At 36.5% G+C, this 25,593-nt stretch overlaps 1 protein-coding gene, 1 non-coding gene and 1 pseudogene across 5 annotated transcripts in view; 1 reads left to right on the forward strand and 2 right to left on the reverse strand.

Moving 5' to 3' along the window:
- The window catches only part of HECTD1 (HECT domain E3 ubiquitin protein ligase 1), a 92,740-nt gene that overhangs the window by 47,168 nt on the left and 19,979 nt on the right, over positions 1 to 25,593 (reverse strand). For all 4 annotated transcript variants that reach the window (XM_047075568.1, XM_047075567.1, XM_047075565.1 and 1 more), the window contains exons 3-12: positions 23,427 to 23,661; positions 19,736 to 19,963; positions 18,497 to 18,778; positions 18,130 to 18,400; positions 17,529 to 17,605; positions 17,345 to 17,443; positions 14,585 to 14,699; positions 13,778 to 13,952; positions 5,218 to 5,356; positions 4,858 to 5,028 (exon numbers count right to left, since the gene is read on the reverse strand). In XM_047075568.1, the coding sequence (XP_046931524.1) occupies positions 4,858 to 5,028; positions 5,218 to 5,356; positions 13,778 to 13,952; positions 14,585 to 14,699; positions 17,345 to 17,443; positions 17,529 to 17,605; positions 18,130 to 18,400; positions 18,497 to 18,778; positions 19,736 to 19,963; positions 23,427 to 23,661 (1,792 nt within the window). The remainder of the gene's footprint in view (positions 1 to 4,857; positions 5,029 to 5,217; positions 5,357 to 13,777; positions 13,953 to 14,584; positions 14,700 to 17,344; positions 17,444 to 17,528; positions 17,606 to 18,129; positions 18,401 to 18,496; positions 18,779 to 19,735; positions 19,964 to 23,426; positions 23,662 to 25,593) is intronic.
- LOC124509024 (small nucleolar RNA SNORA15) lies at positions 9,627 to 9,764 on the forward strand. Its single transcript, XR_006961384.1, has one exon. It is a non-coding gene; the product is annotated as a small nucleolar RNA SNORA15 (small nucleolar RNA).
- Positions 12,444 to 13,104, reverse strand: LOC124508885 (elongin-C-like; annotated as a pseudogene).

A 25,593-nucleotide genomic window follows, 5' to 3' on the forward strand; every position in this document is an offset into this window, starting at 1 on the left:
GGGATTCTCTCTCCCTCTCTTTCTTTGTCCCCCCCCACCACCCTCAAAATAAATAAACATAAAATATATTATGTGTGTGTGTATATATTAAAATATGCTGAACATAATATTTAGTTGCCTCTAGTTTAATATGTATTCTGATTTACTGAGTTACCTATAACTAAATCTTGTAAGTCCTAAAAATGTTAAGAAACTCACATAAATAAGACCTAAGTTATAACATTTCCAGCTGCAGTAGTACAGAAAGCCAATGGATTAGGTCTACACACAACTAGCTAATTATCTAGGACCCTGGCAAACTCACCACATCTCTGGGCCTGATCATTAAAAAAAAAACACACAAAAAAAACATAAAAAGGAATGTTTTTACTGGATCAATGGTATCCAATCCTAGAGGTGCACCTGAATCATCATAGATGCTTTTTAGGAATAAAGTTAAGATTCCACCCTTAGCAGAGTGAATTAAATATACTGGGTCATTTGTATGATCATAAAAAGATTTTAGAGCATGTTTAAAACAAAGAACAATTTGTAAACACTGTTTTCCTACCCTGGTATCCTAAAAATTTTTATTCTGTTGATAACATGTAATATAGAGAATATTCATCATAAACATATATGAACTTGGCATGTGTGTGCATGCATGGGTGTATGGGTAAAGCACTTTTAAACTTCATAGAAACTTATTATACCTAAATATGTATTTTCCCCCTGAAATAGTTAGTTTGTAACACTAAAATATTATAAAATGTGGATTATAAATTTCTCTAAACATCAGTACTTGTGCTCTAAGCCATGCAGGTTAACAAGGTCCATTCTTGTTTACCCTACTGTAAACAACTAAAAACTAGACAAAATATATGAAAAAGTGATTTTCAAACACTGGACATATGCAACACAGGACCATGATCCCCCAGAAAATAGAAACAAACAAGGTAATTTCCTTAGGCCCAGACACAAATTTCTTGCTAAGGTGTTAAGAAGAGGGAACAAAGAATCCAGCACTATGAGTTTAGGAAATGGAGATCTGTGTTTGAAGAGGCTAAAAGCAAACAGAATATGTAGAGGACGAGTTCAGGATTAGGGAGCCAAGCAAAAAAGACCTCTAGAAATCCGCAAAGTGATCAGCATGTCTCTAGCAAATATTCTGCAAAGTGATCAGCATGTCTCTAGCAAATACTAAACCACTCATTTCTAGGGGGATACTCCATAAGGTTGGGCAAAGAACAAACGGAAAACTGTAAGCTGAATAATTAATTCCCAGAGATCATACAAGGTGGTCAGAAAGTTGCATTCTAAATCCTGAACAATTTCCAAATTTGATAAAAACTGTAAGCCCACAAAGAAATTTAAACAATCCTGAGCAGGTATGAACACTCACATGTACACACATACACAAACGCACCAAGCACAGCAAAGGACAGCAAAGTCAAATTGCTAAAAATCAGTGATAATATCATAAGAACAGCCAGAGTAAGAAAAGATGTCGTGAGAAAAGATTTATGTTATATAACAAGGAACTAAGACAAGAAATGGAGCAAATTTCTCAATGGAGACCATGCACATCAGGTGACAAGGGAACATCTCTCAAAGTGCCTGAAAAACAATTAGCCAAAGTCCTTGTGGGCATTGAAAATATCCATCAAAAATGAAGGCCAGGGGTACCTGGGTGGCTCAGGTAGCTAACTGTCCAACTCTTGATTTCGGCTCAGGTAATGATCTCAAGTTTCATGAGTTCGGGGCCTCACACTGAGCTCTGTGCTTGCAGTGTGGTCTGCTTAAGATTCTCTCTCTCCCTCTCTCCCTGCCCCTCCCCTGATTGCTCTCTCTCAAAAACTAAATTTAAAAAAAAAAAAAAAAAAAAAAAAAGAAGGCCAAATAAAAATGTTTTCAGGGGCGTGTGAGTGGCTCAGTCAGTTAAGTATCTGACTCTTGATTTCAGCTCATGATCTCACAGTAGTAAGATCAAACCCCAAGACCTGCTCAAGCTGGGCGTGGAGACTGTTTAAGATTCTCTCTCCCTCTTCTTCTGCCCCTCTTACACTCATGCTCTCTCTCAAAAAAACTTTCTTCAGACAAATAAAATTTGAGGGAATTTTCTGGGTTGTCTTTTCATTTTCTAAACAATGTACCTTGAAGAAAAGAAATTGAATTGTGATAAAGTAAAACTTACTGATTTTTTTTTATTCTTTTATAGTATAACCTTTTTTTTTTTTTTTTTTTTTTTAATTTTTAAGTAATCTCCACACCCAAGGTGGGCCGTGAATTCACAACCCTGAGATCAAGAGTCAGATGCTTTTTCAACTGACCCAGCCAGGGGCCCCTACGGTATAATCTTTTAACATCCTATTTAAGAAGTCACTGCCAAGCTCAAAGTCAGTAAGAGTTTCTTCCTTTTCCTCTAAAAGTTTTATAATTTTAGCCTGTACATTTCAGTCTATGACTTTTTTTTCTGTCAATTTTTTACGTGGTACCCATGGTAAGGGTCAAACTTTCGTTTTTGTGTGTGTACGTATCCACTTATTCAAGCATCACTTGTTGAAAAGATCATCTTTTCTTCATTGAACTGCCTTAGCACTTTGGTTGAAAATCAACTGACCATGTATGTGTGGGCCATTAACCTATTCCCCCCACCCCGCTGCTAACCTACCTTTTACAGTTAAGACTTGAAATCTGCTGGTAGATGTCCTTCAACTTATTCCTTTTCAATGTTGCTTTGGCTATTCTAGGTCCCTAGAATTCTTGTATGTTAGAATTTTCTTGTTAATTTCCACAAAAAGCTGGGGATCTATAACCTTTTTTATAAGTTTTTATTGAAATTCCAGTCAACGAACAGTGTAATATTAGTTTCAAGTGTACAATACAATGATTTAACATTTTCATACATTACCCTGCACTCATCACAAGTGTACTCCTTAATCCCCATCACCTATTTCACCCAGCCCCCATCCCTCTCCCCTCTAGTCACTATCAGTTTGTTCTCTACAGTTAAGAGTCTGTTTTTTAGTTTGTGTCTTTCTCCATTTCACCCACTCTTTGCTAGTTTGCTTTCTTTCTTAAATTCCACACAAGTGAAATCATATGGTATTTGTAACCTATTTCTTGGATAAAAGAATTCTGGGGGGATCACTAATATCACCTCATTTTTTTAAGTTTCTTTATTTATTTTGAGAGAGAGAGAGAGCACCCAAGCATGTGTGTGAGTGGGGGAGGGGCAGAGAGAGAGAGGGAGAGAGAGAATCCTAAGCAGGCGCCAGGCTGTCAGCGCAGAGACTAATGTGAGGCATGTACCCACAATCCATGAGATCATGACCTAAGGCTGAAATCAAGAGTCAGACGCTTAACCTACTGGGCCACCCAGGCGCCCCCAGGTATCACCTCTTATTTTGTTTTGTTGTTAAATCCCTCAGGTTCCTCAAGTAATTTAGGAATATCTCTATCACTCACCCTCTCAGGATTCTACAATAAAAACCTATACTCTACCATTCTCTCAAAAATATTACCTCTCTGTCACTAATATATAGGAAGCATTCACTACATGTTAGGTCTCAGTGCTGGAATCTGTAGAGACAGATAAAGCATATTTTAAATTTGCAATCTAAGGCAAGATTATCAATGGATACTGAAACTCACAGGTATGGAGCACCAGGGTGACTCAGTCAGTTAAGTGTATGACTTTGGCTCAAGTCATGATCTCACCGTTTGTGAGTTCAAGCCCCACATGGGGCTCTTGGCTGTCAGCACAGAGCCAGCTTTGGATCCTCTGTCTCCCTTGTCTCTCTGCCCCTCCCCTGCTTGCATGCCGTCTGCACATGCCTGCTCTCTCTCTCTCAAAAATAAACTTGGAAGAAAGAAAGAAAGAAAGAAAGAAAGAAAGAAAGAAAGAAAGAAAGAAAGAAAGAAAGAAACTAACTCATGGGTATACGTTTAATGAGTAACCATAGATTTACACAGTCTCCCTATAAATAAATTACTTATTAATTACAAAAGGAAAAAGAGTAACTCTGTGATAGAGAAACCAGACAGAGACAAACAACCAAGTGATCCAAGTAACATCATCAGCAAAAAAGCAGATACTGTGTGCCTCTAAGAGAAGGCACATTATACATTGAGAAAAACGTAAATCCCCTCTGTGGTTTCTCTGCTTAAAACACATAACCTGAATCTAACCACATAGAATCATGAACGCAAAGTAAGGGTCACTGTCCAGATTAACTGGACTGTCCTCTTCACAAATGCCAAGGCTATGAAAGAAAAAGAAAGGCTGGGTTCTTAGGAACATGATAACTAAATGTAATACATGCTCCTGGATTCGATTCTAGACCAGGGGGGAAAACTGCTATTAAGGACAACAGCAAATTTGAATATGGTCTTTGAATTAAGTATAGTTTTATATAATATTAAATTTCCTGATTTTGATAACTATACCAGGATTATACAAGAGAACGTCCTGGTTTTTTGGTGAAGTTTTAGGGTGTTAAAAGAGGCACTATGTATCCATGCCCAGTGTAGGATTCAAACTCAAAACTCTGAGATCAACAGCCTCATGTTCTACCAACTAAGGCAGCCAGGTGCCCCTCAAATATTTCTTAAATGTACACATACACACACACACACGCACGCACACACACATAGTGTCTATGCAAAGTTAATAGGGCAAAACGTCAATAATTAGTAAATTTATAAAGAACACTCCAATACTCACAATTTTTTTGTAAGTTTTAAATTTTATCAATAAGTTTTTTAAAGTACCACTACTTCACACTGCCATTATTTTGCCAAAAGCCATCATAAATTAGAACTAGATTTCCTCAAAGATACCCTATTCCAGATAACCCTGCAATTAAGATCACTCACTTTTTCTGGTTTTGATTCCTCTTCATTCTCATCATCAGAGGAAGGACCTGCCAAAGTTGACACTTTGCTAATTACACCAAGTCTGGCTAGCTGATCCAAAAAAATATCACCACCTTTATCCACCAAATCCCTTATGATCTGCAATGCCAGCAAGTGACCATCATCATCATCCTGGGAGGAAAAAAAAAGAAAATTATGGGAAAATGATAAAAGTAAGTTTAGTTGCCTGAAGTAGACAAATGCAGTTGTTTCTCAGACAAAACAATTTACTGAACTTAAAACAAAAATTAAATTATCTTACTGACCATTGTCTAAAGGAAATTAAAGGTACATGAGTCTCAAAAAAGATAAAAAGCTCACCTCCTGATCAAGGACGGTTGCAGTGATTTCCACTAGTACTGTAGGCAAATTGTGACCAACATCAGAATCGCAAACTTCTTTTAAGAGTGCTTCAGAGCAAAAATGAATCATTTTTCGAATGAGAGCAAGACTTGCCTTCCTTAAAAAATAAAAATAAATAAAAAAAAGACTTTTAGGAAGCCAGGGTAAGAAGCTAAAATAAAATAAAATGCAACTATACATTAACGAAAACTAAAATATCCAATGGTAAGTTTTATACATTCTGCTAAAAAGTACACTTTAATAAAAGTATATAGGGGCGCCTGGGTGGCTCAGCCGGTTAAGCGTCTGATTTCAGCTCGGGTCATGATCTCACGGTTCGTAAGTTTGAGCCCTGCATCAGGCTCTGTGCTGACAGCTCAGAGCCTGGAGCCTGCTTCGGATTCTGTGTCTCCCTCTCTCTCTGCCCCTCCCTCCCTCTCACTCACTCTCTCTCTCTCTCAAATAAATAAACATTAAAAAAAATTTTTTAAAGTATACAGAAAAGGGGCGCCTGGGTGGCTCAGTCAGTTGAGTGTCCAACTTCGGCTCTGGTCATGATCTCACGGTTCATGAGTTTGGGCCCCACATCAGGCTCTGTGCTGACAGCTCAGAGCCTGGAGCCTGCTTCCGATTCTGTGTCTCCCTCTCTCTCTGTCCCTCCCCCACACACACTCTGTCTCTCTCTGCTTCTCAAAAATAAATAAAACTAATTTAAAAAAAATTTTTTTTAATAAAAAAAGTATACAAAAAATAATACTAGCACTAGTTTATGTTCACTTTTTTAGGCAATTTCACAAATTTTCTGTTAATACAGTAAACTCATTACAACTGAAATTATCTTTAAACTTTCTTTTTTTTTTTTTTTTTAATTTTTTCAACGTTTATTTATTTTTGGGACAGAGAGAGACAGAGCATGAATGGGGGAGGCGCAGAGAGAGAGGGAGACACAGAATCGGAAGCAGGCTCCAGGCTCTGAGCCATCAGCCCAGAGCCTGACGCGGGGCTCGAACTCAGGGACCGCGAGATCGTGACCTGGCTGAAGACGGACGCTTAACCGACTGCGCCACCCAGGCGCCCCTAAACTTTCTTAAATGTGCTATTCTATTTTATATTTAACAGCATGGCTATTAACATGTCATGGTAATTTTAGAAAATCAAGTAAAGAATAAGTTGTAACTATCTTAAAATTCCCTATAACCGAAAACACAAGGCTCTAATTTAAAATATCTGGTAATTTGGGGCGCCTGGGTGGCGCAGTCGGTTAAGCGTCCGACTTCAGCCAGGTCACGATCTCGCGGTACGTGAGTTCGAGCCCCGCGTCGGGCTCTGGGCTGATGGCTCGGAGCCTGGAGCCTGTTTCCGATTCTGTGTCTCCCTCTCTCTCTGCCCCTCCCCTGCTCGTGCTCTGTCTCTCTCTGTCCCAAAAATAAATAAACGTTGAAAAAAAAAAAAATTTAAAAAAAAATAAAATATCTGGTAATTTATATGGAAATCAATTCTCAAATTAAGCACTTTTGTCCTCTGTCAAATTTAAACTCATGGTCACTATAGTTATGCCTCATATAAATGAAAATAAGATTCAAGTAATCCCATGTCCCTAAATATTCCAACTGTTAACAATTCAGCATGCTTCCTTTTCCTTCTCATCCACTGCTTTGCTCAGAACATAGATACTCCATAAAATCACACAAACTAATCTCAAGGAACCTGTTCTTCTAAAATAAAATAAATATATATCCACACACTTTTAAATTATAATAGACTAAAAGGAGACTGATCTATTACAGAAAAGACAAAAGTTCATCTGACACATATTTTCTAAGCATAGAACAAAATCCTAGGCACCAAGCTGTAGATATCATTAATTCTGGGGTAACCTGCACAGGAAAGGATGGAGGGACAAAATTGCTACTAAAGTCCATGAAAGCATGTACACAGCTGTATTTCTATAGCATGATGTGCATCCTTACTGTCTCTGGCTGCAATTCCTAAGACCAAACATTCTTCAACTAAAAAAAGTATTTTATTACAAATTCATGTACATTACAGAAAATGGCAGGTCAATGAAGGGCAAACTGCCCTAATAGGATTAGTTCTTTCCAGTTTTTGTTAATGGTTATTTATATTTGGTTGTAAAATAAAAATATTTATATATTGTCTATCTGTCACTATCGTGCTAAGCCATTATAAGCAGAAAACCTTTTACATATTTTAAAAACACTACACTTCATTTAATCCCTACAACAAACCCTATGAGGTGGGTTTTATTAGCTCAGTTTTACAGATGAATAAGTGAAACAAAGAAAGGTAGGCAAGTCTACTAAGGTCACAGGGCTAATACATACAGAACCTAAACTCAAACTCTTCTGTTAACTAATACACTATAAATAGTATTCAGAACCTAAAATTTTCCTCTCTAACACTATTATATAAATTATGACCATTTAGCTTGCAAGGCTTTTCTATTATAAAGTGCCCTATTTTTGTGGAAAGTTTTATTTCTTCATTGGAAGGATTCTTGGATCTAAAGGTCTAAAAACTTTCTTATGCACTGAATGTGTATCAGTACTGAATCCATACTTGGCAAACTGATTTTTAAAAAGGCTATTAAGCAACAACATGTACAGACCTTGAGGGTATTATACTAAATGAAAAAAGCCAGAGAATGACAAACAATGAATGTTATCACACATGTGGAATCCAAAAAAAAAAAAAAAAAGGGTCAACTCACAGAGATGACAGAGTAGAAAAGTGGTTGCCAGGGACTGAGAGTGAGGAAACTAAGATGAATGAGGTGTGAGGATCTAATGTAAAACATGATGACTATAGGTAATAACACCATGCTACGTAACTGAAATTTGCTGAGAGCAGAACTTAAACATTCTCACACACACACAAAAAGATAAACATGTGATGTGATGGATGTATTAGTTAACAAGATGTGAATCCTTTCACAAGGTATACATATGTCAAATCACCAAGACATATATGCTTTAAAAATCCTACGATTTTAAGCCAATTATACCTCCATAATTATACCTAATATTTTTCTGTCAATTTCTTGAACACTTTGCTATGTCTTCAGCTCATTTAGTTAAAGAGGCTCTTACGTTTTTACCAAAAACCTCTATGTGTGCTTTGTATAAAAAAAAAACAAAACAAAACAGTATCCCTTGGTCACAGTCGCTAACAAGTATTTATTTGGATTATGAGTTTATATTGCTGGCACTTTTTTGGCTCTGGGTAATATTGTTTCTCATATGTAGCTTTTTTTGATAGACTAAATTTGAATAACAATCTAAATAAATTTAACATGATAGCACTAACACAAACAAGCTTTGAAAGTCATTCTTCCTATCAAATTCTGATAAACATTCAAGAATATTTTTTTCCATAGTTTTTTTAAAAATTTGTTTTAAATTCACCTAGAATTTGGTTAGATATACAGTGTATAGAACTAACCTGATTTTTTTTAAGTCAAAACACAAAAAAGACATTCTTTTATTTTTTTAAGTTTATTTATTTAGGGCAGGGGGAGAGAGAATGCATACGACTAAGCAGGGGAGGAGCAAAGGAGAGAGAAAATCTTAAGGAGGCTCCACATTCAGTGAGGAGCCTAATGTGGGGCTCAATCCCATGACACTGGGATCATAACCTGAGCTGAAATCAAGAGTCAGTTGCTCAACCGAGTGAGCCACCCAGACGCCCCACAAAGTAGACATTCTAATGCCATTTAATAACCCTCCCTTCTCTCAAATGATCTATGAAATCTCCATTATAACACATCCAATTCTTATATATTATTGGCTCAATTTGGGGGGCTAGACTATTGTACTGATTTATAAACTCTTATGCTAGTTATCATAAAGATTTAATTACTGTAAGTTTATACTAGCTGTTCAGATTATTAAAATCTCACACATTCATTCGTCCAGATGAACTTTAAGATCTGTCAAGTTCTAAAACAAACTCTGTAGTTATTTTTAAAACTGCATAATCTCTGAATTAATTTTGGCAGAATTTGTGTCTTTATAATATTTAATATTTTCATCCAAGAACAATTTCCCCTTTTATTCAACCAAGTCCTACTTTTTTCTCAAAAAAAATTGGATCCTCAAGGATTTCTGAAAAGTAAACTCAATCTTTGTCCAGTTATTGACACTAACTCCAAAGCTGTTTACCAAACCTCTTCAAAATTCTATGCAGCCTTTCCTTAAAAACAAAGTGTACAGTCCTAGGTCTAATCATAACAAAAATACATAAATAAAATCATTATGTTGCACACTTTTAACTAATACAATTATATCTCCATTAACTGGAGAGAAGAATCTTAGAATACTATCAGGTTTTTCCATACTACACCACCATTAAAACTGCCCTCCTATGAGGCATAGCTGAATATGGTGTTTTTTTCAGTAGTTTACAAAGCCAGACACCATGCAAAAGTAAAGTCTTCTCTTGAAAATGCCTACAATAGATGGTATGCTAAGTTTGTTCATAACATACCATTTAAAAAAAAAATAAAGACGGGGTGCCTAGATGGCTCAGTCAGTTAAGCGCGTGACTCTTGATTTCGGCTCAGGTCATGAGCTCACAGGTCGTTGGATTGAACCCTGCGTCAAGTTCTGTGCTGACAGTGCAGAGCCTGCTTGGGATTCTCTCTCTGCCCTTTTCCCCGACTCATTCTCTCTCTCTCAAAATAAATAAACATTAAAAAAAAGGACAGAAGGAAAGGAGGAAGGAAGGAAGAAAAGAAAGGATATTGCTATCCTGTTTAAAAGCCCTAGGGCGCATGGGTGGCTCAGTTGGTTAAGCATCTGACTTTGGCTCAGGTCACAATCTCACAGTTTGTGAGTTTGAGCCCCACGTCAGGCTCTGTGCTGACAGCTCAGAGCCTGGAGCCTACTTCAGATTCTGTGTCTCCCTCTCTCTCTCTGCCCCTCACCTGCTTGTGCACTGTCTCTGTCTCTCTCTCTCTCTCAAAAATAAACATTAAAAAATAATAATTAAAAAAAAAAGCCTTTACTAATCTGTCATACGATTTTTATTTCCTAAGCAGACACTGTGCATTACAGAATATTGACAGGTAACAGCTAAAGTCCATACGTTGTAGACCCTCCTTTAACAGTACGATTAGAGTACACAGGCTGAGTATTCAACTATTCAACTCTTAAAATGAGGGGCACCTGGGCAGCTCAATTGGTTGCACATCCAACTCTTGATTTCAGCTCAGGTCGTGATCTCACCAATGGTGAGATGGAGCCCCGTGTGGGACTCCACACTAACAGTGCAGAGCCTGCTTGGGACTCTCTCTTTCTCCATCTCTCTCTCTTTGCCCCTCTCTTGCTCACGTTCTCTCAAAATAAGTAAATAAACTTTAAATCTTAAAATGAAATGGTAAAAAAATCAGGTTGTAACCTACTCCCCTTTGTTTTTAATTTTTTTAAATAATGCTAAATAATTCTGTAAGTGAACTTTTTTCAAATACCTCTAAAATATTAGGCACTACGCTAAACACTTAATCACATCTAATTTTTTTTCTTTTACCTAAAGAGAATTTAGTGTAATTATCTCCACCTTAGAGATAAATCAATTAAGATGAAAGAAGTTAAGTACTTTGCTCATGGCCACCTATCTAGAAATGGCAATGCTGGCATCTGGACCCACTTTGCACTGACTCCAGAGGCTGAGCTCTTACCTAAAACTTGGGCTTTCTTACTTGCCACAATTAAATGTGTCTATTTATTACCTGGGAGAATTTGGCATCAAATGCACTAAACTAAAATTACATTTAGATAACCTTAAAACATTTAAAAGGGTGACAAAATAAACATCTAATAAAAGAACCCTCTTATATGGTAGCATACTTTATAATTTTCTGATGACCTTATCATGAAGCAATTCTACTCCAAATGTATCAGGATTCTTTTATTATACTGACAGCTAGTCCTCTAAAATTTTCAGGTCAAATTATCTTGTTCAAAAATGAACTTGCTCACTCAAGACAATTCTAAGTTTTATTAAAAAAAAAAAAAAGGTGGCCCCACTAACACCTACATCTCTGTAAGCTATTTGGAGAAGAATAAAAACCAAGTACTTCATGTTCACAGTGAATTGTCTTACTGACACTTTTCTCCTACTTAAAGCATGCTGCTTGCAGTTTAATGTCAACTCTTAGGCACTTGATCCTACGAAACTACATGTTCTAAAGACCTCCTTAACTTAAAATGACCAAAATAAAATTCTCAATCATTCAGCCAAAAATTCAGAAGTCATTCTTCACCCTTTTCTTACCCTCATCACTCGTATCAAACTGGTCATCAATCCCTTGGGTCAAACAACCCATCTCTCAACCTTCCGAATTTATTCCCACCAATCCAGCCCCCAAGCAAATGTTTGAAGTTCATACACTTCACAGTTCACAACGAACTGTTTAATAGCCTTCTTGCTCTCCCCCAGTCTTTTTCTCCACTGGGCTGCCAGTGTAATCTTTATAAATCACAAAATCAACTGTAACAAATATCCTCACAGGTATTTAATGACCCTTCTTTAACTCTGGAGTAAAGTCCATGCTCATTAGCATGGGCCACAGGGGCCTTCCATAGGTCATAAAGGCTCCTACTTTATATTATTCACTGAGCTATCCAAACATATCACAGTAATCCAAACATACTCCATCGATACTAAAATACTTGCTACTGCTAACAAAGCACACTCACTCATGCACTAAATATTTATTGAGTTACCTACTAAGTATCAAACCCTATTCTATACCTCCTTGTCTTTGCAGCAGTACACAGGGCTAGCTCTCATGGAGTTTACTTTAGAGGGAAGGCAATAAAACAAACAAAAGTCAAAGAAGAGCAAGATTTCAGACACTGAAAGCTCTATGAGGACTGCAAAACATCATAATTTACGTGAAATGTGTCCTAGGGGTAAATTTAAATTAGGTGGATAAATACCAGTGGACAAAACATTTGAACTGAGACCTAAATGATATGAAGCAACAGACCATTCAAAAGACCCGAGGACAGGGGTGCCGGGGCAGCTCAGTCAGTTAAGCGTGTGACTTTGGCTAAGGTCATAAGCTCAGAGTTCGTGGGGTGAGCCCCACATCAGCTGACAGCTGACAATGTGGAGCCTGCTTGGGATTCTCCCTCTCTCCCTCTCTCTGCTCCTCCCTGACTTGTGCACTCTATCTCAAAATAAATAAAACTTAAAAATAAAAAGTTCAACTGCCCACAGGCAACATGCTATATATGAAAAAATTAGCTGAAGTACAGGTATTAAATCCTGAAAAAAGTTAACAGTTTATTATACTTTATTTTACTTAACAATCTAGGAAGTTTGCAGCTATCAGCAGTTCCAGTGCAATTACAGGTGCAACTGGGAATTCAGGGATCTCTGTGGAGCTGTTAGTATAGCGAATCTTATACATAAAATACATGTATACTTTTGATAGCATATGTGAGGGGATCTCTCTAAAACTGACTTCATTCTAAAACTGACTTCATCTCTCAACATGGCTTTTATTGTTCCAGATGTTAATGCATGTTCTCTTTTTACAATAAATTCATGACCGTAAGTAAGATATCAATTTGACATACATGGTTTCAGTGCCTTCATAGGCACCATGGGTTTTCTCTTCTCCATCCATTATATTCTTAGGAAATTCTAATTTACTTCCACAGGAACTTTAGCAGTTTCTCATCAGCCCTGCAGCCACTGCATAAGGTCCCCACACCACCACAGCCTCTACTCCAGGGCTGCTCCACCATGACCAGCTGCCTGTTGCCAAAGGTCTAAATCTCACTTTTTTTTTTTTTAATGTTTTATTTATTTAGAGAGAGTGCATGGGGAAGGGGCAGTGAGAGGAGGATAGAGGATCTGAAGCCGGCTCTGCACTGACAGCAGCAAGCCTAATGTGGGGCTCGAACTCACAAACCGCGGGATCATGACCTGAGCTGAAGTCAGGTGCTCAACTGACTAAGCTACTCAGGTGCCCCTAAATCTCACTTCTGCATTAAAATTTTCTCCAATTTGCACAGCCTGATTAGCTGTTAAGTCATCTATATTCCCAGAGAACTCTGATAGTATGTCTAATCTCTCACTACTCTGTATTATTACTCACATCGTCCTCACTAAACTGCAAGGGTACAGTGAACAAAAGCCAAGTCCCATTTATTTGGGTAACTCTTCCAATAACCATCTCACACTGCCTCTACCTAAAAGGCCTCCATAAAGCTCAATAAATGTTTGCTGTACTTACCAAAATTTCTCTAGAGTTGATATTCAGAGAGCTACAAAAACTCTTAGGAATCTAGTCTTCTTCACTTTCTAAACTCCTTAAGTCAGATCATCAGAAGAAAAGATTTAACTCTCCAATCAAATTTCCAACCTAACTTCTTATGAAATCTAACAATCTAACTTATGATACCTTTTCAATATTAAAATAAAGTTCAATCCTTTTGGAAGAGGAAATAAATAGTGTACAAATGGCATAATTTAACTAGTAAACACAAATACTATGAATAACTACCTTATTGAAGGCAGCATAGTTTGCTGAAATGTCTGTGCAAACACTGGCAATAATCTTTTCAAGTATATAGGTGCCATTTCTGGATCTCCTTTTGGCTCATTACATTCTTCTTCATCTTTATTTGTATCTTTCTTTTTCTTATCATCTCCTTTATTAACTGGACACATCCAATCACCTGCAGATATTATTCAATAAATAAACTTTTGGAAACTTTTTCTCTCAATGAAAAAAAAAAACATTAAGATGAATGTACCCAATTTCAAACTATAATTATCCCTAATTAACAATATTAAATTGAAATTAAGATACTGTATCTATCAAAGGTATTTGTGAGAATACTACTGTTCCAATTTTTTTGTATATATGCTGCCAAAGCAAGCACATGAATACTAAAGAACATTAGTCACACCAATAAACTGAATCTCAACTTAAGGAAATAATTTTGGATATTCCATTTGATTCCAGAAATTATCTCATAAAGACTCTGCATTCATCTACTCAGTGAAAACTTGAAAATGTGGTCAAAGTACTTCAGCTACATAATCCCCAACTATTCTTTACGACATTCCCATGCCCCTTAAACTTTTGATTTTGTCATTCTGGAATCACGCACCCACAGTCTCAAAGTACACTAAATAGCACACTATTAAAGGTTTATCAAACGTGAAAGTATACGTACATAATTATTTGACTTCAGAGAAAAAACTCATTTATATAATGTTAATATATATACAAAAAGCTATGTCTGTAAAAGTGAAGCTGAAAAGTAATAGCAGATGGCTTAAAGACAAAGATTTTGCCACTCACCTGGGGACTGAAGAATAGCTACTACTTCACTGTGGCCCCTTTCCCGAGCTTTATCTAATGGAGTCTTCCCATCTTCATCTCTCAGATCTGGGTTTGCACCATGCCGTAACAGAGTCTAGAAAAGTAAAGCATTTAATTTGAATATAAGAACTGACACCTTATTTCTTCAATATCCAATTCTGCAATCATTAGACTGTACCCAAGGATTTCAGATTCTCATAATTACTTAAAGCAGGCACCAACTCAAATCACTACTTTTTTGCATATATCACCTTAAAAGTGGTCTATCTATATCTTGAAAATATTAGAGATTAATTTCACTTGGTTATTTATTAACAACTCGAATGAAGTACATTCACATCTGAACCTATCATCTTCTCCGTCAAACTCCTCCTCCCAATATTTTTTAACGCAGAGGTCCTAATGTAAGTTTGTGACACGGTAATTTCCTCATTTCCTATGCAGTACCAATTACCAAGTTAAATCAATTCTCCTTGAACAAACTACAAAATTTATGTCTTAAATACTAATTCACCCTATTCACTTTTTTTTTTTTTTAATGTTTATTTTGAGACAGAGACAAGAGAGTGCAATTGAGAGAGGGGCAGAGAGAGAGGGAGAGAATCTCATGCAGGCTCCACACTGTTAGCACGGAGCTGACACAGGGCTCAATCCCACAAACTGAGATCGTGACCTGAGCTGAAACCAAGAGTCAGACATTTAACCAAATGAGCCACCCAGGTGCCCCTACTGTTCACTCATTTTTAATGGTCACTGGACTCTCTCCCTAGCAGACTGTAAGTTCCAACAGAGAACACATCTCATGTTTTTCTTATCAGTCTCAGAGCTGCAGTTTTTTAAACTTCATCATGATGTGATATATCTGACAAATAAGTGAATACATACACACATCTGGAAAGTATGCAGTACTGGCTAAAAAATCCAAACTGCTGGGGTTTGAATCATAATTCAGTATTTTACCAAATCTAGGATGCCACAGATTATTAGATACATCATTAATTACCACTAAGAAAGAAAAAGATGCCAGTTAAATTGTGGAACATGCTTTCCTATTGCTTGGGTTTTGAATGTATTGAAAGAACTTTCTTAAAGATTTTTTTCACACATTACTTGGACAAACATAAAAAAGAAAATATAAATGAACTATAAGGTATTCTGAACCTTCCTCATATTCTGAGCACAATTCTTCATAATTAATTACTTTTTGATTCAAAATCAACAAGATCTGTATTTCTACAAACAATGCTATCATCTGTGCCATAAAGAGCATTAATGATGCAGCATTTCTGAGCGCTCCTCTATCAGACAGGAGTCTTTACTGAAATCACTAAATCCATTTCACAGTTTTTGTTGCATGAACAGGTAATGATAACTATGCTGCAATTTCTATCCGGTCAACAGCAATTATACAACATTTCCTATTTAAGAGATGTGAAAATGTATATGGAGGGGGAAGAGGGAAAGTGGCAGTGTATCACAGAATCAATTAAAACCAGAAGGATCTATGAAGATTAAATGATAAGACATGTTAAATACCTAAGACACTGGCTAGCACAGAGTTAAGTGCTCAGTACTACCTATCATATCATTATTAGTAATAGCAGCTATTGCTCACTGTAGGCTGATGTATAACCAAGACAGGTTAGGGTTAGATACAATTCATTTGGCTCTTTCTCTCCCACTCAACCACTCATAACTACAAAACAGTACAGGTCAAAAGAAAACAGGTCAATAAAAATTTCTTATTATCCTTAGAAGCATCAATCTCTCTAAAAACTAACCAATTCAAATTGACAGAATTTGGCCTTGAAGAAAACACCTTTCCCAGGTTAGAAAGTGAAGTTGTTATCCCAAATTTTCTGCTGGTGTAAAGACAGTAACAGCAACTATCATTTGAGCATCTACGATGTGTTGACTGCTACACTGTTTTTCATGTATTTTTTTTCTAATTACAACAATAATCATGCTATGAATATACATACATTTAATTGATAAAACTTCACATCAAATTTTTGCTGAAGTGCTAACAATCTTTTTACTAATAAGTTGAAACTTGAATCCAAGTGTGCCTGACTTAGTAGCAGACTGACATTACACTGTGTCAAATTACTTCACAATATGAATTTTCTAGAGACCTAGATCAGTCTCACATTTGGTTCAATTCAACCCTTATCATTTGATTTTGCTGGACCTCAATTTCTCTCCTAAGTGTAAAAAGAACTTTCCAAGGTCCTTTGCTAACCTAAGAGTCAAAAATATTATGATTCTTCAGCAAATAAGTTATTTGCTTTAATGATAAACAAAAATAACACAAATATGTACAAGGTTACTTGGTGCCAAGAGTAAGAAAGAAAAGACAAAGTGTTTAGCAACAGGTGACTGGCTGAATAAATTTGTGGTATATCTACATAGGGTAAGTATACACATGTAAAAAAGTTACCCAAATGCTAAAAGGAAAAGGACTTCAATATATACTATTAAATGAAAAAAGCATAGATCAGTGTATGTAACATGCTACATTTTGTATAAGGAGGGAATAAGCATATATATTTGTTTGTATCTATGCTACGAAACACTAAAAAAATAAAAACGCTTACTTATAATGAGCAATGGGGAATGGAGTGAATGGAGATGGCATGGAAGCATGACTTATCAGAATAAAAGTTTTTATATCATTCTAATTTTGGAACCACGTAAATGTTAAATATTAAATTAATAATTTAAAAACCTGGATTTTACCTTTGCTACTTGAGGTCTTCCAAAACATGCAGCATAATGTAATGATGATGACCTTTGACCCCTATTAACATCAGCACCTCTTTCACAAAGAAATTCTACCTGTAAAATTATGAAGAATCATAAAGTTGCCTTATTAACAGTTCTATCTTTGATTTAAAACACTAGCTTTTATTTATCAGCTTACCATTTCCTGAGTTCCAAAAGCAGAGGCCCAGTTTAATAGAGTCTGACCCACATCATCCATAAAATTTACTTCAAAGGCTGGAAGTTTGAAGGAGAAAAATAAGTTTTTAAAAATCTAACAAAATCACACTGAACTTCTCTACAGTGGGAACCATTTCAAAACTGTTATTAATAACCACTAACCACGAAATCCAGAGCCAATTTTAAACACTTAAGTAAACTGTACAGTAGTAAATAACCCACAAATTCTGCTAAGAAAAAAATATTCTAAAATGTTTAAGCCACTGAAGATTCACCAGGCTGTAAGCCTTAAAAATAAACATAAAATAAGAAACAAAAAACCTAAATACATAACACAACTCAACAGGATACAAGTTTCCTTTACTCATTTCATTTACTCATTTAATAGGCATTTACTCTGGTCTTACCATGTACCAGGCTGATAATTATATACATGGGGAGAGGATACAGAAGTGGATGGCCATTCTATTATCTGGCTCAACTGCTAAAACTACTGTCCATAATCTAAAAACTAGAAATTGCCCATATAATTCCTTATCTCACACATTTTTCTTTTTATATTTAAAAAAATATTTTCCGACCTCCTGTGTCAATTGCATCTATAAGTGCATCGGTATCTTTACTTCGAATACAGTCTATAAGCTGCCGATGTGAGCGCTCCCCGGAGCTATCCAATCTGCGAAGTCCTGGGATTCTGCCTGTAGATCCAGCACTAGACTTTGGCAAAGCTTTTCGTCCTTCAAATAATAGCACCAAGAGAAGGTCAACCAAACGCATGGTATCAAGCACACATCTTTCATCACCCTGCAATGCACTTTCAATTGAATCCGGAAGTTCTGACCTCAGGAGATCCTAGAAAGGGGATGGGAGAAAAGTTCAATATATTTGCATTATACAAAAACACTTTTTCTGCAAGATTAAAAATCAAAGATTCAAAAACACTCTTACGTGTGTGACTACTGGAGAGCCTCTGCAAAGTGTTGAGAGCAGACTTACAATTGTCGACACCTGGTTACTCAATTTGGAATCTGCAGCTGTGGAAGGCGCTCCTGTAGTGCTGCGACCTGGTTTACAAGCTGATGATGGTCCTGATACAGTACCACCAGCAGCAGCCATGCGAGATAACAGCTCCTCAGTTAATCCATGCTTCGCTAATGGAGCTGGGTCAACACCACGACGGGTAAATCGGTCTGCTAGTGATGCAAAACACCGCAGAGCTCCATCTGAAACCTAATGATGTAAAGAATATGCATATGGATAAAATTCACCTAAAAAGGGCTAAAGGTGAGTACTGCTAATTTCATTACTGAGAGTATAAGAAAGGCAGCTACAGAAAGGATATAAGGTCTAGATTTTAATCCTGGCTCCACGTTCTGCTAACTCTATGACCTATGGATGTTACTTAACCGCTTAACGAGCTGTTTCCTGATATGTTAAATGGGGTAATAGTATTTATAATTCACTGTCCAAGCTTAAATAAGATGATATATATGAAGAATCCAGATAGGCAGTGAAAGCTCAATAAATACTATTATTATGAACAACTCTGCCAAAATAACCAATGAATAACCAAAAATAACTAAATGGAATGGTAAAAAGGCATTTAAAAGTCCAGTTCTATTTCCTAAAGTATGCTCATTCAAAAAAATTTTACACATATAAGATTTTAAATGCTGTGTTATTTTACTTCAATGAGAACTACTTAAGTCAACAAAATTGTGCTGAGTCATCAAATCACACTGAGTATAAGGTAGCTTTAAAAAATTATATATTTCTGAAATGTTTAAATTTTACAAATAAACTCATCATGTTTATAATTTAAAATGTTTGGGGGCTCAGTTGGTTAAGTATCTGACTTTGGCTCTGGTCATGATCTCACGTTTTGTGAGTTCGAGTCCTGTGTCAGGCTCTCTACTGACAGGTTGGAGCTCGGAGCCTGCTTTGGATTCTGTGTCCCCCTCTCTCTCTGCCTCTCCCCTGCACTTCCTCGCTCTTCTCTCTCAAAAATAAATAAACATTAAAAAAATTTTTTAATAAAAAATAAAATGTTTCACTGCCGAAACATAAAAGGAATACCGTATAAAAATATAAAATGAGAAAAAGAGAAAACAGAATTACCTCTACTTCATCAGAGTACACTATAAAATCACTTTTTGAATACAAAGTATACAACAGTGATTTATTTACCTGATGATCCTCATGTTTTAATAAACTAGACAGAGATTCCACACAAATTTCTAAAGAAGAATCTTGAGGTTCCATTTTGCCACAGAGTCTTGATACCACAGCCATGGCAGAGTGCAAAGTATCTTTATGAACCAAGTGTCCGCTGTCACGAATGAAGGTAAGCACACAATTTAAGCCACCAGCCTCGAAGACTGCTCCTGACTCACGAGTACATATCAGTTCTAACACCTACAATTAATTAACAAAAGAATACAGTAAGTCCAATTTTAATTTTCTAGCATCACAGAAAACATAATGTACCCTCTAAATTACTTAGTAGCCATACTTTAAAAAGTAGAGCAAAATGAAGTATTATATTTAATTTAGTCTAATACATGCAAGGTGTCATCATTTCAAGTGTTATCAATGTTAAAAAATTGATAGATTCAGGGCGCCTGGGTTGCTCAGTTGGTTGAACATCTGACTTCAGCTCAGGTCATGATCTCGTGGTTCATGAGTTCAAGCCCCCCACACATGGCTCACTGCTGTCAGCCTATCAGCTGAACTGACTTCAGATCCTCTATCTCCCTGTCTCTGCCCCTCCCCCTCTTCGCTCTCCCAAAAATTAAAAAATTAAAAAATTTGATATATCTTACATTATTTTATGTATTAAGTCTTCAAAATCCCATGTACGTTTTATATTTATAGCACATCTTTGTTTGGGGTAGCCACATTTGAAATGTCCTATATGGCGACCACGTTGGACACTATTGGTTCAGAGGCTAAGGACTATATAGCAAGCTAAGCAATTAAAGTAACTAAGCAAAAGTTTATAAAGGTCCTAGACATTTAAAAAAATCATTAAATGCTTGCTATTACATTATTCATCATCCTCACACTTACTCTAGGAAGGTCAAAACATTAAAAACCAACTTTGATTTCTAAATTATGTTGATGTTTAAGGAGTTTGGGTAGAAGTAATGAGTTAACAGAGTCCACAGATCTTATGAGCATACCAGAAATTTAGACTATTCTTTAAGCAAGAAAAAAAAATTTTTTCAAGCAAGAAAAATATTTTCAGCATAAAAATAATATGATCAGGTTTCTAGTTAATAACTGGGAATGCAGCACAGAAAGAGTGTAGAGGTAAATGCAAAAAAAAATTCAAGCATGAATATTCAAGACAGGATGAGAGCTTAACTAAGGCAGTTAACAGAGACAAACAAAAGGAAATAAATCAGAAAAGCACTTGATTATGAATTACATGTGTGGAGTGGATAAAGTACAGGTTTCTGTTTAGAGTGACTGGGTGAAGTTGATGACAATTATCAAAATAACTGTATCTGTAGTGAAAGATCAAGAATTCAGACATCTAGCTGGAGTTGTCCAACAAGCCTTTGAAAATGGAGTCTAGAACTCAAGAGAGGTCAGGCCTACAGATAAGAATGTCTGAATGGTATTGATGTTAATAGATAAGACAGTCTAGGCAAATTTATATAGTTTTAAGACGGTAAAAAAGAACCTTATATAATATCACCACTAAAGAATAAATCAGTAATAATAATCTGCAAAGGAAACAGAAAAAGGGAGAGGAGGGTGTAAGAGACAAGAAAGAATTTAAAAATATGAGTCTGTGAATAAACAGTGGAGTAAAATAACAGACCTGAAACATGAAGTGACATGATCAAGAGACTGAGAAGAGAAAAAAAGCTCTAAACAGGAAAACATATACCTCTTCCTCCGAGGCTACAGACAGAAATAAATCTACAGATGAAGAGGCAGAAAATCAAGACAGTAACACCTACATCCGCAGCTCTCAAAGTGGAAAGAAGACATTTTTAGGAATCCTTGAAATAAAAATTTTTTCCTAATACTAATACCATGACCGTAATTATTTTTTTCATTCTCACTTTCTCGGGAATATACAGCAGAGTTTTTGAGAAGCTGTATGTGATATAGCAACAGACTGAATGCCAAAGTAGGTATGACGATCCACCTGTCTTTTTTTTTTTTTTAATGTTTATTTATTTTTGAGAGAGACACAGAGTATGAGCGGGGGAGGGCCAGAGAGAGGGAGACACAGAATCTGAAGCAGGCTCCAGGCTCTGAACTGTCAGCACAGAGCCTGACGCAGGACTAGAACCACGAACCGTGAGAACATGACCTGAGCCGAAGTTGGACGCCTAACCAACCGAGCCACCCAGGTGCCCCCCACCTGTCTTCTATTAAGCCAGACACTACCAAAGACATACAAAAGTGCTTAACAATGCTACTGTTCTAATTTTCTATTTGTTCAAGAAATAATTATTTTCATTAACAGGGGCACCTGGGTGGCTCAGTTGGTTAAGCCTCTGACTTCGGCTCAAATCATGATCTCACCGTTTATGAGTTCAAGCCCCACAACAGGCTCTGTGCTGACAGCTCAGATCCTGGAACCTGCTTCGGATTCTGTGTCTCCCTCTCTTTCTCTCTGTCTCTCTCTCTCTCTGCCCCTCCCCAGCTTGCTCTCTGTGTCTCTCTCAAAAAATAAAAAAAACAATTAAAAAAAACTTTTAAATGTATGTTAACATATGAGTTTGTTATTTTCAGATAAATATTCTAAATTTCTGTTTTAATATCTAATATAGTAAATATAAATATATAACCTACATAAACAAAAGCTCTTTGAGGGCCCTTCAATAGTAAGGCTTATAAAGTGATCCTGAGAAAGTGTGAAAACTGCTGACCTAGAGCAGCAAGAATCATAACAAGAATGAAACAGGAATCATAAAAAGAAAATCATACAAAATCTAAATGTGTTCATTAAGTACATCTAATAAAGCCACTAGCCCAGTACTGGTGCTTTTAAAATCACAAAGTTTATAATTAGTCCCACCAGGAATGAAAACAAAACAGCTAACTCTAAAGGAAGTATAGCAAAATGGTTAGGGGCACCGTGGTTCAGTCAGTTAAGCATCCAACTCTTAAACTCAGCTCAGGTCATGATCCAGGAGGGATTGAGTCCCAAATCAGGCTCTGCATTGGGTGTGGAGGCTGATTAGGGTTCTCATTTTCTCTCTCTCTCTCTCAAATTAAATGGAATGGAATGGAATGGAAAGGAACGAAGAACAAGGAACAAGGAACAAGGAAAAAGGAGAGGAAGGAAGAAAACTAGTTAAATCCATGGGCCCTAGAACCAGACTTCCTAATGTTCATATTCCTAATCTTCAAATTTTGACTGTGCCACCACTTGTATCAACCCCAGTGAAGTTACTCAACTTCAGTATGCTTGAATTATTTGAGAAAGTAGAAATGCTGATGTTAGCAGCACCTATGTCATATGAAGTTGTCATGAAGGTTTAAATGAACACATGTACAGTGTTCAGTACAATGTCTGACTCCAAAAGTTAATGTTACTTGTGGTTGCTGTTATTACTATTTTCAGAGAAAATCATTTGGCTAACAACAGGGATAACCTATCTCAAAATGATTGTGGCTACCAGAAACCCAAGAGCCAGCACAGAAGCGCATGAGCAGTGAGTGACCCACAATTTTCCATCAAAGATAAGATTTCTTTCCCCAAACCACACAGGATCTTCTCCAGTGCCACAAGGACCGTGATTTCCACTGCTGTCAACCACTCTCAAAGAATAATGAAAGAATTTTTTTAGCAAAATATATTTTTTATTCTCTAAGTGACCTTCAAATGGGCCAATAAATAACAAAGACTTACCTTTACACATTGTTCAGCTAAGTCTCTGCTAGTCCTGTTATTAAGTTCGACCACAACTAAACGATTACAAAGTGCTTTTATAGCTCCATCAACCCCAACAATCCTTCGGGTGCATTCTGCAGATACATCCAGGTAGTATGTGATGGCACGGGCTGTCACCTCTAACACATTGTCCGGAGCACTTTCATCAAGAAAAATTTTGCAGAGGGCTGGTAAGAAAGTGCGAGGAGGACATCTGTAGTGAAAAAAAATCATATTACACCTAGAATTATTAAATTCTTCACATCAAAATATTAACAAAATAATAAATAAAAACTGTAACATAATACAGCACGTTTTATACTGTGTCTGCATGTGTATTAGGCAGTATTTCTCACAATGCTTTTGTTTCTATAACAATTCTCACATGCTAATTTCATCACTGCTGAAAATATCAAGTTAACAGTTTAAATAAAGTAGCAGCATTATCTTGAAACCCCGTTAAAAAAAATTCCTACTCAATACTCAACTCGAACATCAACTCCTCTGTAAAACCTTCCCTAACCTCTTCAGATAGCTAAGTGGTACTTTCATGTTCCTAAAACCTCATACAAACAGTGCCCATGCTATCTAATCTATCATTTTATTTCCTTATTTACATTAAAAGGTCCTGAAGGCCAGGAACATCATTCAATTCCTGTTTTATGGGAACAAGTACTGATTTGGGGTTTAACAGACAAGGGAAAAACTTACAACTTTGTAATCTTTCTGGTCCAATTTCCCCATTTGTAAAGCAAAGATAATATCTAAAGAATACATACTTTATATGGATGTTACAAAAATTAAATAAAATTATATAAACACATAGCTCAGTACATTGTAACCATATTAAACTAATTAACTTTAGCTCTCCCTCCCTCCTATGAATAGTCTAATGCCTGCTAATATAAACCTGCATAAAACAGTTTTATCAAAAGTAGAATTTGTGAGGTACCAATAATATCCCCTATATTTTATCAACACTTAAAATATGAAAGACCATGATTCACATTTCACAGAAATCTCAGTTACATGAAATCAAATACATTATTCTAACTTCTCTGCACAAACTAAGCTTTAAATGGACTACAGATAACACAAAAGGTAGTGTGCTCTAAATGTTTTAGTGGAATTACTTTGTCCTCCAAATTTTTGTGTGCTTACCTTTAAAACTATCTGTATGAACATCAAAGCAACTCTACTCTTAATCTGCTTAGATGATCTTAACTTAAGGAGTCCACCAGCAGGAATACTACCAAAGATTTCAGAAGATCTCTTACAGAGGCACCTGGATGTCTTAGTCTGTTAAGCATCAGACTCTTGATCTCAGCTCAGGTCATCATTACTCAGTTCATGAGATTGAGCCCTTCGTAGTGCTCTGCTCTCACAGTGTGGAGACTGCTTGGGATTCTTTCTCTCCCTCTCTATCGCCACTTCACCCTCTCTATCTCAGCCCCACCCTCTCCCTCTATGCCCCTCCTTTGCTATCACTCTCACTTCAAAATAAATAAGCTTAAAAAAAAAAATCTCTTGCATTCCATGATTGACCAGTCATTGATTAAACACAGGTGGTTTTTATTAGTCCACAACACTAGCAATCTCTGTCACACAGTCACTTGTAATCTTCCTGAGCAGGAAATGCTCTGAGGCAACATTATAAGAGATAGTCCTCTAGCTCTCAGGTAAGATCAGAAGACTGACTAGCATATCAGAATCTTAAAGCACTTTTGCTGCTGTCTACCTATGCATATGTAGTAAACTGAAGAAATGAAAAGAGACTATAAAAATGTTAATACTATTGGGGAACAACATAGTCTTTTTTTTTTCAACATTTATTTTGAGAGGCAGAAAGCATGTGAACATGTGCGCATGCACACGCAGGGGAGGGGAAGACAGGGAGAAAGAGAATACCACGCAGGATCTGCACCATCAGCACAGAGCCCAAAGCGGTGCTCAAACCCACGAACCATCAGATCATGACCTAAGCTGAGATCAAGAGTTGGACACTCAACTGACTGAACCACCCAGGCTCACCCAACAACACAGTTTTTAAAACTATTTTTTTCTTTAGAAAACAGAACTTTTGAATAAAAAATAAGATGCTGAAGCAGACAGTCCTTGATTCAAAGGACAAGAACTGATCTACCAC

This window comes from Lynx rufus, unplaced genomic scaffold (genome assembly GCF_022079265.1).
Source record: "Lynx rufus isolate CCGP_SWC_20201006 ecotype Redwood Valley unplaced genomic scaffold, mLynRuf1.p SCAF_13, whole genome shotgun sequence".
NCBI lineage: Eukaryota > Metazoa > Chordata > Mammalia > Carnivora > Felidae > Lynx > Lynx rufus.